The sequence below is a fragment of the Acanthopagrus latus genome, chromosome 13 (assembly GCF_904848185.1).
Source record: "Acanthopagrus latus isolate v.2019 chromosome 13, fAcaLat1.1, whole genome shotgun sequence".
Classification (NCBI taxonomy): Eukaryota; Metazoa; Chordata; class Actinopteri; order Spariformes; family Sparidae; genus Acanthopagrus; species Acanthopagrus latus.
The window spans coordinates 28,047,177-28,064,313 of record NC_051051.1 but is presented as its reverse complement, the minus strand read 5'-3'; the positions used below and the strand labels follow the sequence as shown (position 1 = coordinate 28,064,313).

Below are 17,137 nucleotides of genomic sequence, written 5' to 3'. Positions count from 1 at the left end.
ACCAACAGGTCAGGATGTTAAGCTGAGGCCTCACAGGACACTATATGATCAGCAGAGAGTGTCAGCCTGAAGCTCTCAGGCCGCAGTTTGTCCTCAACAACACAACTTAAGAACATTAATGGTTCAGACATCTACCACACAGATTATTATATTCACTGAGAGGAACACTGAATTAATGTTCATTTGGGATCACAGCTGAACTCTGCCACGCTGCACTGACACAAAATAATATTTATAACCAACATCATCCATATTTTCCACCCTGTGTGACTGTGACTTTCCTCCTGTGGTTGATGAAGTTTCTGTTCAGAGGATTAAAGCTGCTGCAGACTGAACTTCTCTCAGAGCTTCATATTTCATCTGTTTTCTTCTCATATGAAAACATAAAGTCTCTGATCACCGGCATCACTGCTGACCTCACTGAGACACTTTCACATCATCTTTTCACAGACCCAGACACATAAATGTGTGATTTACATGACTAACAGTAACCTCATTCACACTGCCCTCCGAGAGCACCGATTCTCCACATCGTCATCTTTGTGAAAGTTTCGGATGTGGAGAGAGGGACAGTTTCACTGTGGCTCCAATCACAGTCTGATGGTGTTCACAGTCTGATGGTGTTCAGTCTGATGTTCAGTCTGATGGTGTTCACAGTCTGATGGTGTTCAGTCTGATGGTGTTCAGTCTGATGTTCAGTCTGATGGTGTTCACAGTCTGATGGTGTTCACAGTCTGATGGTGTTCAGTCTGATGGTGTTCACAGTCTGATGGTGTTCAGTCTGATGGTGTTCACAGTCTGATGTGTTCAGTCTGATGTTCAGTCTGATGGTGTTCAGTCTGATGGTGTTCACAGTCTGATGGTGTTCAGTCTGATGGTGTTCAGTCTGACAGATAAACTGATCCGTCATCAAAGTAAAGAGAAATTTCCTGCAAAGCAGCATTACAGGACCAAACAACAGTAATGTAGTAACCGGTCGTGTTTCTGGCGTGTCTCTACACTCTGATGCAGATGCTCTAATGAAGACTGTTTGACAAAATGAAGAGTGGCTGATCATTAATAAAGTCCAGAGCTGTCAGCGGTGTCACTCCACATGTTCATTGTGTCTGGTTAATAAACATGACTGATATCTAGTATAATATTTGAATACATGTGACATTATTATCAGTTTTCCACTTTGAAGTTTGAATATACCTCATAATGCTGGTCAGAAATAATAACTGTAGAGATCTGACCTCGGAGCTGCTGAGGTGTAGACAGTAAGTTTCAAAACACAAGACACAGCCTGTATCACACTCTGAGGAACATGGAGACCAACCAGTGATTTACTGACCTTCAGTCAGTTTAATTCTTTTATTGTGAAGCTGTAAAGTCCCAAACAAAGAGCTCTGTTCCTCCCCACATGTTCACTGTGTTCTCCACCTACAGTCAGCTGTGTTCCCACAGGAGGTCAATATAAAGTTCACATTCACTCAGAAACAAACACATGATCCAGTTTACAGACCACACCCGACATCACAACTGTAGGACACGTTCAGTCACGTTCAGAGGGTGCCCTCTGTCGCCTTTACCCACTGTGTACTGAGGATTTACAGTGAGGTCACTCAGTAACACTTATATTTATTATAAGAACATTTACCTGGTGTTTTATGTAAAACATGGATATAAACACAATCAGACTGCAGCAGCCAAAGAGCTACAAAGCATCAACTGATCCTATTCAGTCTGCCTACAATATTACTACCGACTATAGTAGTTCAACTAAAGTGACTCCAGGAGCCAATCATGAGGCTGGTTGTCACACAGCTGTTAAACTCAGGTGTGATTTATTGATTTATATTATCTATCACAGATGTCACCTGATGATCAACAAACGGTTAATGGTTCTGAGTTTCAGTGATGAAATGAGTGGTGATAAATATCATCCATCCATGATGTTAAACACATTCAAGGAGCCATTTTGTGCCAACATGTTAGCCTGCTAGCTCCCTGCAGTTCACTGTGAGATCAGAGACCGAGTTCTAATTCAAATTCACACTGACTTTAGAAACAACATGTCCTTCCTCTGATTATTAGCTGCAGATTTCATCAGCTATAACTAGCCAGAGCAGCTAACTAGCCAGAGATACTGGCATTAGCTTCATGAGTTGGTTGAAATCAGACTCCTGTTAATTTTTGGTGGTTTCTATCAGACTTGTTTTAATATAACAATCACTGGAAAAAAGGCTTAGTGTACTTGATGGATGCAGACTTTCTTATTATACTAAGAGACTAATGCTGAACTAACACAGCTAACACAGTTAGCATCATCAGCTGTGTTGTTGTATCAGGTTTGCAGTTCCTTATATTATAAATATGATAAAATATCAAATGTGACATTATTTAAAAAACATCTGAGTTTCCTGTGTGTTTGTGTTGTGATGACTGAGTTTGATGTTGGTCTCTCACAGGTTCAACATGTCGATCGAAAGTGTTAATAATAAACTGAAGCTCCGTCTCTTTGATTCACGGTTACTGACACCAGATCTAACACACTCAGTGTGTGCATGTGTGTGTTTTAAATAGAAGTGTAGCTGAGCTGAAAATATCTCTCAGTGATGTGATGATGTCAACATTTGACCTGTTATTAAAAGAAGACTGAATGAATACAGACTGGATTATATCTGATTGTCTCTTTACGACCTGTGTTTTCATCCACATCAGATGTTTCATGAGTGAAGCATTAATTCTGAAGTGTGACCTGAAAACATGTCACAACTCTGATACATTAATCAAGGAGCCTGGTTTAGACCTGCTCAATCTGAGAAGGGTCATGACATGACTTTGTTGTGAATTGGCACTATACACATAAAGATAAAGATTGCCAGATAGATAGATAGATAGATAGATAGATAGATAGATAGATAGATAGATAGATAGATAGATAGATAGATAGATAGATAGATAGCCCCCCCACCGGGTAAATTGATCAACATTTTAGAAAACAAACAACTGAGTTAAAATAATAAGGGAGTTTTCAACAATGACACTCCTCTTTAGTTGGTTACAGCTCTACGTTAAAGTTACTTAAGTCACAATCTGTTTGTAACTGACAAACATCTTTAAAATGTATTTGACTTAAACTTTACTCAAAGTCTGTGTGTGTGTGTGTGCGCGCACGTTTAGAGTCAGTGTTAGCACAGGCAGGAAACAGAAACAGCAGTCAATAACAGTTATAGAGAGAGAGTCTGCACACACGCATACGCACACAGTCTGTGTGTGTTTGTGTGTCAGTGTGTGTGGCCTCTACCACACAGGAAGTCTGAAACAATACATGAGATCTACGATGAAGAGAAATCTCCTCATTCACCTCTTTTCTTAGTAAATGAAAGTCAGATGTTTGAGGAAGGACAGACCCCCGCCCGTCCGGCTCTGCTGGGGAGGTGGGACAACACAAACACACACACACACACACACACACACACACACACACACACACAGGAAGTTTAACATTCCTCCGTCAGAGTCCGGCAGCTGAGATGCAGCTCACATTCATTCATCAGTGAACAGCTACAGTCACTGTTAGAAACTGTGGATTCATCTAACAGGATTTATTTCCCTCCTGCTCCTCTGATGCTCTGAGTCTAGTCTGACAGGAGCTCTTTATGAGAGACGTGTCGTGGTGCCCTGCAGCCGGCCTGTCAGGAGCAGGACTCTCCTGAACAAAGACAATCTTCCTCTCAGACACAGACTCCCTGACAACTGCTTCAGCTTCCTGCTGACATCTGATCTGCTCTGATTGGTTCCCATGACCAAACTGAGGCCACGCTGAGGCTTAACACTGAGGGTTTTATTGTGAAACAGGCTGAAGACTGAAGCTTTTATTGTGAAGAAGTCTGTGGTTTCATTCTGCTTTCTATGTGTGACAGTAAACATCAGTTTCAGGTGAGACAGTGAGGAGCCTCTGTGGTCAGAACAGGTATAATTAAACTGGACCTGCAGCTGCTGCAGTTTGTTACGTCTCAGTAAGCAGTCGGCTGTTTCAGGTCAAAAACATACACTCATCACATTTTCATCACATTTCATTATCAACTGTTTCTGTGGACGGGAAAATATTTCTCCCACTTTTTGAGCACAAACTTGTTGTGTTGGTGAGCATTTCTCCTTTTCTCTCACATCTTTGATCTCATGTGGCACAAAAATGCTTAAGTACTTAGAATTCTGTAGAATTCTGGTTGCTGACCCAGTGACCTTCACTGTCATGTCTCTCAGTGATCGTCTGTCCTGTGTAACTCTCCTTACAGCTGTGAACTCACCAAGCTGACTCTGTTTGTCCCAGCAGCGGGTTGCCAGGTTGGACAGTTGTCTGTATTTTTCTGCCAGCTGCAGTTTGCCATTACATAGTCGAGGTCGTCGGGCCAGACTCTCCTCAGCTAAACTCCGATTGGTCGTCAGCAGCATCTCTCTGTCCATCTGCAGCTCCTGAAACTGAACACAGACAAAGTCAACACACATCACATGAGGGGCTGAGAGGTCCACTCAGTGCTCCGTCTTTACAGAGGCGCTGGTCTTCACTGATGCTCTTTTAAGGCAACCAATCACATATTAGATTAGGCATCACTTGTAATCCAACGCCATGGTAACCCTTAGATCGTTCCTAGGTGCGTCTAAAACCTTCGGAGGCATGGAGCACATCAGAGCAAGCAATGCAGATAAGTTCATAATCGTAATTTTAAATCTGAAATTAGTTCACCTGCTGCAACATTCAGTTCACCTGCTGCAGAGCATTACAGAAAGTGCCTGCTGATTCTCTGCTGTACACACATGTACACCAAACACACGTGTGAGCTGTTTATGTTTGAGCGGCGACAAAATGGCTGCACTGGCTAGCACCAATAAGACTGGCACCAACTTCTTTGAAAGCTACCATATGGCAGCATTTTGAGTTCCATGAAGTCAAGGGGAGAATTGACAAAACAACACAGTTTGTAAGGTGTGTAGAACTCAACTTCAGTACTTTAGCAACACAACTAATTTGAGAAACGACCTTGCGTGATACCACCCAGAGTTGGGAGAGAAGCAGTGACCTGTTGCCGATGCCAGCCAGAGAACGATCGAGCAGGCGGTGGCACAGCTTCAACTGAACCCTGAGAGAGCGAAGCGGATTACCAAATCCATTGCAAGTTTTATTGCATTGGATTTAAGACCGTATTCAGTTGTGGAGAATGTTGGTTTTCAGACGATGGTGTTCACTCTCGAGCCAAGATACAAAATACCATCTCGGCGTGACTTCACTGACACAGCCACACCGACGCTCTACAAGGAAACTAAAACAGAAGGTCTGGACACTTTAATGAAAGAGGATAGGTAAGTAGCCATGTTTTAGTATGAGAGCTGACACATTGGCCAATAATGTGTTGAAATGCAAGCTGCATTGATTATTGCATCGAAAGCTATTTTTGTGTTTATATAGGCTATAGTATAGCATTTTTCTCTCAGGGATATGCTTATTGCCTGTAACAAGAGGATTCTGTGTTCATAGAGACTCAAGTCTGTTTGCGACAAAGAAAAGCCTTTCTAATTATCATTATTATTATCTTTTTAAATCATGCATGGACATGTTCACAAAAAAATTGTTGCATCGAGATGCATCGATAATTGGTTTAGAATCTAATCGTTGACATCGGAATCAAATCGTGAGGTGCCATGAGATTCCCACCCCTAGCTACAACATACAGGCAGAACATTATGACCACCTGTCTAATACTGTGTTGGTCCCCTTTTGCTGCCCAAACAGCTCTGACTCGTCAAAGCATGGACTCCACTAGACCCCTGAAGGTGTGCTGTGGTATCTGGCACCAAAATGTCAGCAGCAGAACGTTTAAGTTGCAGGTGGGCCTCCATGGTTCGGACTTGTTTGTCCAGCACATCCCACAGACGTTCAACTGGATTGAGATCTGGGGAATTTGAGGCCAAGTCAACACCTCAAACTCGTTGCTGTACTCCTCAAACCACCCTGAACCATTCAGACCGTAAGGAAGAGCAGATCGTCTGGACACTACAGGAATGTTTCTGATGATGTTAGCATAGTATTAGCTAATGTCAATCATAATCATACTTCAGGCTTTGTGTCATGCAGTGACATCAGTATGTTAAAATATGACACCAGTGTGTTAGACACTGTGTGTCTCTAATATAACATGTTGGTGTAACGGAGCCTGAAACAGTCAGATCTACAGTTAAAGGAAACATCTCTAGAGGTTTGTGTGTTCAGCTGCTGCTGGGTGTCGTCGCCATGCTGATGGGGGATGTATGGATGTATATGTGTGTGTATGTGGGGGAGGGGCAGATTTCACTGTCACTCGACCACATGAGCTCAGACCATAAATGATTAAATGAAGGCCGCTCCCTGTAAGTGTTTTAGAACAATACTGATAGTTAAAGCCGCAGTCTGTAGAAATCTGAGTGTGTCTGTCAGAAACATTCCTGTCATTCTTCTTCTTCTTCTTTGTCTCTGACAGCCTGAGGACGGTATCATCCAGTTCTGAACGCTGCATCTGTCTCACATTTTACGGGTCAGCAGGAGGAAGTCAGAGTCCCACATTAAGAGGAATTTACAGAATGTGGTCTGAAGAAGGTACGGGTACAGAGAGAGGGTTTTCAAATCGATATTTACTTTTCTGCAGATGCTGTTTGTGTGTTTCCTTCTATTGTGCTGTTATTTTGTTAGCTTAGCTTCTTCAGTCTAGTCATCAGTTAGCAGTCTAACTGTGTGTGTGTGTGTGTGTGTGTGTGTGTGTGTGTGTGCGCGTGTGTGTGTGATGGGTGAATGTGTTGTAAATGCTCTGAGTGCTCAGCTGACTGTAGAAATGCAGGCTTATGTGCTGCGGAGACGAAGACACTTGTAATCCTGACGTGAGGACGTACTGTATGATGGACACACACCAGGCAGGGAGGTGACAGTTGATCTGTCTCCCTTCTCTGGTGGGGAGACAGATGAGGTTGTTGTGAGAGCGACATCAGGAAGTGGTGATAAACACAGCGGTGAGGTGCTGATGACTGTCTGATATCCTCCCTGCTGCAGTCAGCAGCAGTACAACAACTGTGAGGGGATACACTTCCTCCACTACAGACGCCTCACATCATCGTCCATCATGAAGAAGCAGAAGAAGAAGCAGAATAACAACAACAACAAAGAAGCAGAAGACGAGAAAAAGAAGAAGCTGAAGAAGCAGAGAAGGAAACAGCGTACAGTCAGTGTGGAGCCTCAGTCCAGCTGCATTCAAACAGCCTTCGTCTTCATTATTTCCTCTGAGTGTCTGTAGTACAACTGTACATCAAGAAAGTTATCATGTATCTGAAAACATGCCTCTCTGAGTTACGCTCGTAGAATTCCTTTTAAAAATTCAATTTGAATGTGACATGTTTACAAACCAACACACACTCAGGACAGAACAGAACCAGATGTGTTCTGATCCGACGCTCAGTTCGACATTAATCAAACACAATTTCCTGCAGCAGAAGTCTTCAGACTGAGCACTGCTCTTCAGTCTTCACCAGGAGATGACTGAGGACGACCCGCTGATAAAGTGTAGTTGAAGGAGCTGAAGTGTAGTTAAAGGAGCTGAAGTGTAGTCAGAGGAGCTGAAGTGTAGTCAGAGGAGCTGAAGTGTGGTTACAGGAGCTGAAGTGTAGTCAGAGGAACTGAAGTGTAGTCAGAGGAGCTGAAGTGTAGTTAGAGGAGCTAAGTGTAGTTAGAGGGGCTGAAGTGTGGTTACAGGAGCTGAAGTGTGGTTATAGGAGCTGAAGTGTAGTCAGAGGAGCTGAAATGTAGTCAGAGGAGCTGAAGCATAGTCAGAGGAGCTGAAGCATAGTCAGAGGAGCTGAAGTGTAGTCAGAGGAGCTGAAGTGTAGTCAGAGGAGCTGAAGTGTGGTTTCAGGAGCTGAAGTGTAGTTAGAGGAGCTGAAGTGTAGTCAGAGGAGCTGAAGTGTGGTTACAGGAGCTGAAGTGTAGTCAGAGGAGCTGAAGTGTAGTTAGAGGAGCTAAGTGTAGTTAGAGGAGCTAAGTGTAGTTAGAGGAGCTGAAGTGTGGTTACAGGAGCTGAAGTGTAGTCAGAGGAGCTGAAGTGTGGTTACAGGAGCTGAAGTGTAGTCAGAGGAGCTGAAGTGTAGTTAGAGGAGCTAAGTGTAGTTAGAGGAGCTGAAGTGTGGTTACAGGAGCTGAAGTGTGGTTACAGGAGCTGAAGTGTAGTTAGGGGAGCTGAAGTGTAGTCAGAGGAGCTGAAGTGTAGTTAGAGGAGCTAAGTGTAGTCAGGGGAGCTGAAGTGTAGTCAGAGGAGCTGAAGTGTAGTTAGAGGAGCTAAGTGTAGTCAGGGGAGCTGAAGTGTAGTCAGAGGAGCTTAAGTGTGGATATAGGAGCTGAAGTGTAGTCAGAGGAGGTGAAGTGTGGTTGTAGGAGATGAAGTGTGGCCGGGTCTGAACATACTGTAAGCCTGTGATGTTGCCTGTAGTCCTCCTTTGCTCTCTACATCTTTCAAAGTATATAAATCAGCCAGATAATCAAACACTATATTGGCAGATTCTTAAATGGACCTGAGCCACATATGGGCGCTAGTGGGGTCTTCAGCAGCAGCTCGACCGGAACCAACGAGATTAAAATGAAGATTAAAATGTAGAGATTGATTTAATAAATCTTCTCTGTGTCACCTTTGACTCATAATTTAACCCTGAATATTAAACTGCGGGTTTGTGGACGCCAGAGTGAAATCCGACCACTCGCCACGCAGACAATCGATCAGCCATGAAGCGGATTTACACACACACACACACACACACACACACACACACACACACACACACACACACACACACACGGTCAACACAACATAATAACACACAACCATGTTCCCCAGAGAACAGCGACCAGAGGAACACACAGAACACTCTGGTTATGGGAACACAGACCGACGGTACCCACATACCTTCTCATTGAGACGAATGATCTGGTCCATTTTGTCGTCGTTGTGTAAAAGCTCGGTGAGCTCGGTACTGTTCAGAGCTCTGTACCCGTCCGGACAACACTTCAACTCCTTTAACTGCGCCATTTTGTTCATTAAAGTGCGAAACAGCCCGAAACATAAAGTCCGCACAGCCGTTACATCTCACTCACATCGGAATGTATCAGCCCGCATGGAGCGTTTACAACCCGCAATACAGCGGGAACACTTCCGATGACACTTTCACAATAAAACGCTACATCAACGGCTACACTTCCTGTATATTCCTTCAAAAATAAAACGCGACAGCTGCACTTCCTGTCTACACCTTCACAATAAAACAAAGAGTCATACCTTCAAAATAAAACAAATAGTAAACAGGTTATGTTTCTGACACCATCAAAATATATCAACAAAACTTTTTGTGTCTCCAGAAGGAGCTGCATGTCATCAGATAAACTGCCTCCAGTGATGTCACTCAGTGGCGCATTTGCATTATGGGTAATATAGGCAGCAGGTTTTAAACAGGGAGAAGACTGACAGGAATTAAAGGAGTGATATTTCTGGTTCTGTTAAACTTTGAGCCTACATTACCCACAATGCAATCGAAAGTGTAAAGAGAAGAGACCGTCTTCATCATATTATTCATTGTTCGTTGTCCCATCAGTGTAGACAGACTTCTCATTGACAGTCTGAGAGGTGAAAATAAGTTCACCACATAATCATCTTCATGTGTTTGTTTACTGTCACATCCCTCTTTTCTATTTTCTGTTTGGAGATTCCTCTGAACACTGTCTTCATCCAAACCCACTGATATTCATGACAGGTCTCAGGCTGAAGCTGCTGACGGCTGACAGCATGTTATTATGTGGTCAGTGTGGAGCAGTAGGACGTGTATGTAGGTCACAGCAGCGTCTGCTCAGGGTTACAAACACCACACATGACTGTTCGTACACGTTTGTCCCGTCTGAATTCCGATATCTGGACCGAGTGTGACCGACTTGACACAGGCACACTTACAGAGGACTCTGCTGCCACCAGGGGGCGCTGCACCAACCGTGTGATAAACACTAAGGAAATGGGTGATGGATGGATGAAGATGGATGTCCGTCTACCCTCTGTTCAAATGACCATAGTCCTTTTAAAAACAAACCAGTGAAAGAAAACTTCTTTGATGATTTATTCACATTTGTAAATTAAGTTTATTAGAAACTGATAAAGCAAAGAAAACTCTTTACTGATGACAGAACGAAGTTGTCACTCAACACATTTCACACCAGTGGAAATGAGAACATTTACTCAAGTACACTTTCCTCATGTATTTCCATTTGTGTTACTTTATACTTCTAAGTTACTCCACTGCATTTATTAAAGTCTGAGCAGAGATGTGTTAAGATGACTGAATGCACATTGTTCAGGATTAAAATGGTGGTCTGCAGTTTCTTCTAGTGTCTGTTGGGTCTTTGAGTTCTGAGCAGTTTATAAAAAGATGAACATTCCTTCCAAATTCTATCAAAATAATGTTTGAGGCTCAAAGAATGAGATATTTCACTGAAAGTAAAAAATCAGATGTTGTGGGTCAGAACTTTCTTCCCTCCTCTCCTCTCCCATGAATCATGTGACGACCCCTCAAATTGATCTGGTGACCCCGTGGAGGGGCCCGACCCGTATGTTCTGAACCAGTGGGCAACCTGTATATGATGTGTCTCCACCTGAGCAGCTTCAACAGGAACACACTGCTCTGACTTCATGCAGCAGGACTAACGATAGATTCTGTTACTGATGCTGCGGTATGAATGCAGAACTTCAGCAGCGGTGTGAGTTTGAGTCTAAATGCGTCAGACATGATGAGGAAATGAAGTCACTTTGGTTTCTGACTGCAGCTGAACCACATCAGCTCTTCTGCTGACTGTTCCTCAATGTTTCTGCCAAACAGTGGAAAGATGCTGAAAGTCTGGTTTCAGTGGACACCAAGCTCATTCTTTAACTCTGGAGTCAGTCATGAACATATGCTGCAACTTTCTAACCAATCAAAACTGTCCTACACCATTTTTATTTGAGTGTCTTTCCAAATGTGATCTGTGTAATAAACTGAGACAATGTACACAAACAGCTCTGATGAGTGAACTCAGAGGTCTTCAACAGACTCGACAACTGCTGAGAAAATGAAAATAATCTGAAGATACTGAAGGAAACAAAAGAGGCTGAAGAAGAAACAGATAAAGACGAGAGAGGAGACGGACTGTGAGGGTAGTAAAACGGAAAGCTCCATATACACTTACACTTTTAAAAATGTTAATTATTTTAAAGATGGCACATTGTTTTTACTATTTCTACTTTACTTTCAGATTTGACATTTTTGGAGTTGCATATTGTTTTTTATGTATCAAGTGATGTAAATAAAGTTCAATGCCTTCAGACTCACAGTGACCTGCAGGAGTCAGACATCTGAAATGTTTAACACAAGTCATCAACAGCCTCAGCGACATTCTATATTGTTCCCATGATGCATCACTCTGTCACTTCCCTCCCTCCCTGTGCCTCTTAAAAACTGTGTCACAAAAATAAAATTCAATTTCTATAAACATCTTAACAATCAGCCGAACTGGTGTTTTTACTGAAAGAGGAGGTAACGCTGCATTTGGCAGGGGACTATTTTCAGCTGCGGATGTATGCACACTGTTGCTGTGGTGACAGCAGGTGACTCAAGATACACAGATGAAAGAGAAGCAACATGTCAGAAAAGCTCACTCATGGTTTAATAGTTCAGTTATGTGATCTGATGACAATAAGATGTTTGAAAAATACTAAAAATATATGAATTTCAACATTTAAAAAATATTCTTTTATATTTCTGTTTGTGTACGGACTAAACCACCTAGACAACAAGTGGTGGACGGAGCCAGGCTAGCAGTTTCCCCCTGCTTTAAGTCTTTATGCTAAGCTAAGCTAATCACCTCTTGACTCAGCAGCTTCATATCAACACACACAGAGCATAATCAATCTCTGTGTGCAGATCAAAGTATGTAAGGATTTCACTTTTATATTAAACGCAGATAAACAAATCAAGTTTTAAATTAAAAACAATCAAAGAATAATTTTCTTCTGAAAGACCACCACTGCTGGATCAGTTATAATGAGTCAAATAATGGGTGGTTGGTTGTTCGGTCCGACCTTGTCACGTTCAGACTGTGAACTGCAGTTTTTATGATGAAAATCAAACCTTCTTCCTCAGCACTGCTGCTCTCTGTCCTCTTCCTCCAGCTGCTGCTCTTATGAAACAGACCATCATCTGCTGTATTCTGCCTCATGAATATAAAAGTCTGAAGTTAATCAGTAGTAAAGTTCCCCTCACTTCTCTGCTGCTCTTATCCGACATCATCGTAGTCCTCATCTTCATCCTGGCCTTCATCTTCATCTCCGAGCTCATCAATGTCATCGTAGTCCTCTGAGGTGTTGTCTGCTGCTGGATCAGGATCCTGGTGTGGTGGAGGAGGGACAATCTTTTCCTCCTCCTCCACCTTCACATAGTCAGGTGCAGCCTGCTCATAGTCGCCTACATCCTGCTCGTAGTCGCCTACAACCTGCTCGTAGTCGGGCGCAGCCTGCTCGTAGTCGCCTACATCCTGCTCGTAGTCGGGCGCAGCCTGCTCGTAGTCACCTACATCCTGCTCGTAGTCGGGCGCAGCCTGCTCGTAGTCACCTACATCCTGCTCATAGTCGGGCGCAGCCTGCTCGTAGTCGCCTACATCCTGCTCGTAGTCGGGCGCAGCCTGCTCGTAGTCGCCTACATCTGGTCCAAAGTCGTCCTTCACCTGTTCGTAGTCAGGTGCACTCTCCTCGCTATCGGGTACCTCAGCCAGGTTCTCATAACTTTGGGCCTCTGAAACAGAAAAGTTATCACTTTATACAGATATCAGAGATATCATTAGTTACAGATATCAGTGCATTGATGTGGTGAAGGACTGTATTCTGACACGGTCACGACAGTTCGGTGCATTTTCACTGGTGGAGAAAACAAACCTCAATGTGATTATACGTAAAGGTCTAAAGTCATTCAGTAATGAACACTGAGGTGGCAACCGACCCAACCTACAATCCTTAAGCAAGACTCAACTTTATTACAAAGTATGACAATAAAAGTATTCTGTGCCACTAACTGACTGACAGCTAACACACCAGATTCACAGAGTCGAGGAGAAAAGGTGATGGCAGCATGCTGAGTCAACATGTCTGCAGTTAAGTCTGAAGCTGTGTTGGACCGGATCAACATCCAGGTCCATGTCTTTTTGTATTGTATCATATTGTATCACCTCACCTTCACAGTACCTGAACATTTCAACATCTCAGCATCATTTCACAGGCTGTTATAAAGCCAGATCTTCTGTTTGCGTGGAACGATCATCAACATCTACAGCCAACAAGCGCTTACTGTCGACAAACACTGACACAGCTGCAGCAGGATCACCGGTCCTCAGCAGTGTGGAGCTTTTCTAGTTTCTCCAGACTGTGAACATCAACTACACTCAGTCTGATATCAGGTAAGAAGTTTGGTTCAGAAACTCAGAATATGTGATTCTCTTGGACCTGAGCCTGGTTTCTCTTTTTCTTAATTGTATTATATGTTGTCAGACTTTAGACTTGGGTTTTGTCAGATGTCAGCTGTGATGAGATTATGTGTTTGGCTCTTGAGATGCTGTGGTGAGAGTTAGAGGAGGACGTGAGATTTTGGGTGATTTAAAGGAGAATTATCGGGTCATTTGATCCAACAGTCTGACCTGCGGTGAGAAACTGTGTGCGAGGAGGTAAAGGTGGAGTGTCGTCTGCCAGCTTTCTCTCCTGGTACTGGTTGTTCCTGAGAAGACATAAAGATGCACAAAGACACAAAACATGTGACAAAGTCAGAACACAGACACTGTCTCCACAGTCGCAGGCTGAGGTACAATACCTGGATCCTAACAGTTTATTTTGTAACATGAGCATAATCAGAGGAGCGTTGAAGAAAAATGGTTGAACGACATGTTACTGAAACCAAGCCAACCAAAGTTACGACACATATTCAAATCAAACATTCGGATGGTCCTGAAGAGGATTTTATGGCCAACTTATACAGAGGTTGAAGGTTTCTGGTACACAGCTGAGAACAGGAATCTTTCCTCTCAACCCTCAAGAGGGAATGTTTAAAAATATCCAGGAAGACAACAGCTTGTGTGCATTATGTGAATTAGGAAATGTTGACAATGAATCACATTACCTTCTGTGTCATGATTAGTTCAGAGTTAATGCCCTGAGTGAAATGTTCAACATCCAGAAACGTTCAGTAGCACGGATGATTACAGAACGACGGGACGACTGTTTAACTCTCATGCTTATAGGTGGAAACTAAAGTCTGGAACAAACGTCAGGACGGTTTCTGCTGTTTGTCCGCTCCTCTGATCATAACATCCTCAGACTGGGAATATTATTTGTGCAGGGCACAATAATGAAATCAATCAATCAATCAATCAAAAAATGTTTAAAAAAAAAAAAGTGAACTAATTAACACTTTATGGTTCTTTGGTTTTCTTATAAAAACAACATTTTTCAGTTTTATGAGAAGAAATTCAGGCACATCGTCATGATTTTACACTTTAGCTGTGGATTCAACACAGACGTGTTTCACATGTGGAAGAAAAGCAAGATCCATGTTTTCAACAACACAAGTGAGAAATATTCCACACATCACAAATGTATAGGAGTTTAAATATTACGTGGCTCTGAAGTCAGATCTTCTGTGCAGCTGTGAGATTCTGTGTTTGCCTGTGAAATAAACAACAAAAGGTGAAGAAGTTAACTGCAATGAAATGTAAAGATGTCCAGTCTTTGAGGACAAACAGGAAGAAATAGTGCTTAAACATCATTTCAGAGAGTTTCAGTTCACTTTCATGTTTAAGCTGGACAGAATGACACATCTGATCTCCTCATTATCATATTAACTTATTAAAGCTTCATCACAGCTGACCTCTAATAAAAGTCTTCATACAGTTCTGATTATGTTTCGTCTCACATTAACATTCAACAGTTAAAGTCTGTCATTGTTTATCTTCTTCCTCTGCTGTAATTTGTGGTAATCGATTCCTTTATTGTTTTTTCAGTTACCTAAAAATAACAGATCTGATCTGAGAGTGACACTGATCGTCACTTCTCTGTTCTGGAAATCTACCTTTTACATGAAATGACTCATGAACGTGTTGGGTTCTGGTTCTGGTTCGGGTCAACAAATGGAGTTATGTCAGTTTTAAATGACTGACTTGGTGACTTGTCTCCAGCTCATATCAGGCTCATTACAAGAAGCTGAAGCTGCAGAAACAAGTGGTGCTGTTGTTTGTGTGTGAAACCTGTTCCTGGTGATGGAGGTGTGTTTGTCTATGACGCCTCTGTGTGTTGTCGTCACATGTGGGACAGTGTGTATCGCAGCTCTCTGAGCTTCACGTCAGACAGCTTCTCTCACTCATCATGTGTGTTTCATTCAGGAGCTAAATGGTTTTTATTCATAAAGCCATTCATTAGTTCTCTTCTTATTTAAATTAGAAATGTGGAAGTCACTTCTTCTTCATTCTCCTGAAATGTTGTCATTTATTGTTTCCGCTATCTGAACTGAACTGAGTAAGAACGCTTTGAGGTTTTTGGTGTCCGCTGCCTGAACCGATCTCCAGACTGACAGTCTGTCTGCAGGTGATTAGCTGGTTTCTCCTTGAACTTGCTGTTGTGACTGTGTTGCTGTCGGTCCAGACCGGGTGATCTCAGTGAGACTGACCTGGTGACGTCTACGATGTGAAGGATTGCACGCCATGATTTTAGAGAATCTGAGGTCATTGCATATCAAATGTTATATTTAACATTTCCTGTGTTTTATTATATTGTACCATTAAGTAATAAAACATTGTGACGCGTAAAGAATATTAAACACGGTTTACATGATGTCTCTTCTTCAGATCTCCTGGTTGTATTTCTATGATTACCAGAAGGAAAGAAGAAGTGCGAGAACAAACAGGAAAAAGAAGTAAATATCTTCTTTTGACGTGCAAATGATGGCGCCTCTTCCAGTAACTGTGTCAGGTGTGTCAGATGAGTTTGGACCTACCTGCTCTGAAGAGACACCTGTTGATGAGGAGGAAGATGAGAATGATCACCACCGACACAAAGATGATCCCAACGATCAGCCACAGATATCTCCCCATCATCATCATCTTCATCCACTGCACAGCTCAGAGGAGAAACACAGATAACCCAGCTGCTGCTGCTTTTCAGTTACAGTCGGACGATCGGAAAGACGAGCATTCACCACTTCCTCTTTCTGACTCAGTCGCCAGGTTATTTCTGTATTTATTTCTCAGAACCAAACTGACTCTTTAAGATCTCCAGGGACTTTTCACTGTCAAGTCAAGAACCACTCAAATGTGTCTGAACAGTGTTTAAATGAACAGTTTATTATTCATCACTTCTGTCTCTTATCTGCATGAACAGAATGACATTGAAGTTATTTTCTCAGTTTATCAGAGCACTCCATGTCCATACTGTCAAACTGCTTCCTGCCATGTCCCAGCGAATAAACACAAAATACAACTAGGCTGACAAAAACTGATGATGCACACTGAAGTCTTATTTTAATGATGAGACACATGTCAATATTTTATGACACAAGATACACATTGAAATGTTGAATTATTCTAATAAACAAAGTGATTTTTGTTGTTAAAGTAAACCCTTTATTTTCATACTTAATTCTCTTCATTCACTGATCTTAAATAACAATACGATCATATGTATTATCAATACTTCAGGACTGATTTAAGTCCAAAGAGATGTTTTGCTGTAACAAACTCTCAGAGAGATTCTCACCTTCCAGAGAACAGCTGGGTGAGTTCAGGCCGGCGTCGAGTGTCCTGACACTCTCTGCAGATGGATGATGAAGATGAGGATGATGAAGATGATGATGAGGATGGCATTTATGAGTTATGACAGTAGTGATCTGTGTTTCATTTGCATGACAGTTTCTCATTTTCTTATTCTACCAGAGAAACTCTCCTTCCCACCCTCCACCACGCTCCACTGACCACAGTGTGTGTTTGTATGTGTGTGAGTGTTTGTGTGTGTGTGTGTGTGTGTGTGTGTGTGTGTGT

The 17,137-nt window shown here is 42.4% G+C and overlaps 2 protein-coding genes across 3 annotated transcripts in view; both read right to left on the bottom strand.

The window, feature by feature from the left end:
• Positions 1 to 9,230, bottom strand: part of vps37d (VPS37D subunit of ESCRT-I) — a 24,661-nt gene extending 15,431 nt beyond the window's left edge. Inside the window, exons 1-2 of the mRNA XM_037120301.1 lie at positions 8,961 to 9,230; positions 4,296 to 4,467 (exon numbers count right to left, since the gene is read on the bottom strand). Coding sequence (XP_036976196.1) covers positions 4,296 to 4,467; positions 8,961 to 9,092 — 304 coding nt within the window. The 5' untranslated portion in view covers positions 9,093 to 9,230. The remainder of the gene's footprint in view (positions 1 to 4,295; positions 4,468 to 8,960) is intronic.
• Positions 9,231 to 10,159: 929 nt separating this feature from the next.
• LOC119031981 (chromosomal replication initiator protein DnaA-like) lies at positions 10,160 to 17,137 on the bottom strand. Of its 2 annotated transcripts, none has more exons than XM_037120850.1 (5): positions 16,857 to 17,137; positions 16,099 to 16,213; positions 14,726 to 14,774; positions 13,754 to 13,830; positions 10,160 to 12,858 (listed from the first exon to the last, which is right to left on the bottom strand). In XM_037120850.1, the coding sequence occupies exons 2-5, from the start codon at positions 16,208 to 16,210 to the stop codon at positions 12,344 to 12,346; spliced, it is 753 nt and encodes a 250-aa protein (XP_036976745.1). In that variant the 5' UTR covers positions 16,211 to 16,213; positions 16,857 to 17,137; the 3' UTR covers positions 10,160 to 12,343. The 2 variants fall into 2 exon arrangements, with proteins under 2 accessions (XP_036976745.1, XP_036976744.1); XM_037120849.1 differs by having other exon boundaries at positions 16,099 to 16,389; positions 16,857 to 17,136.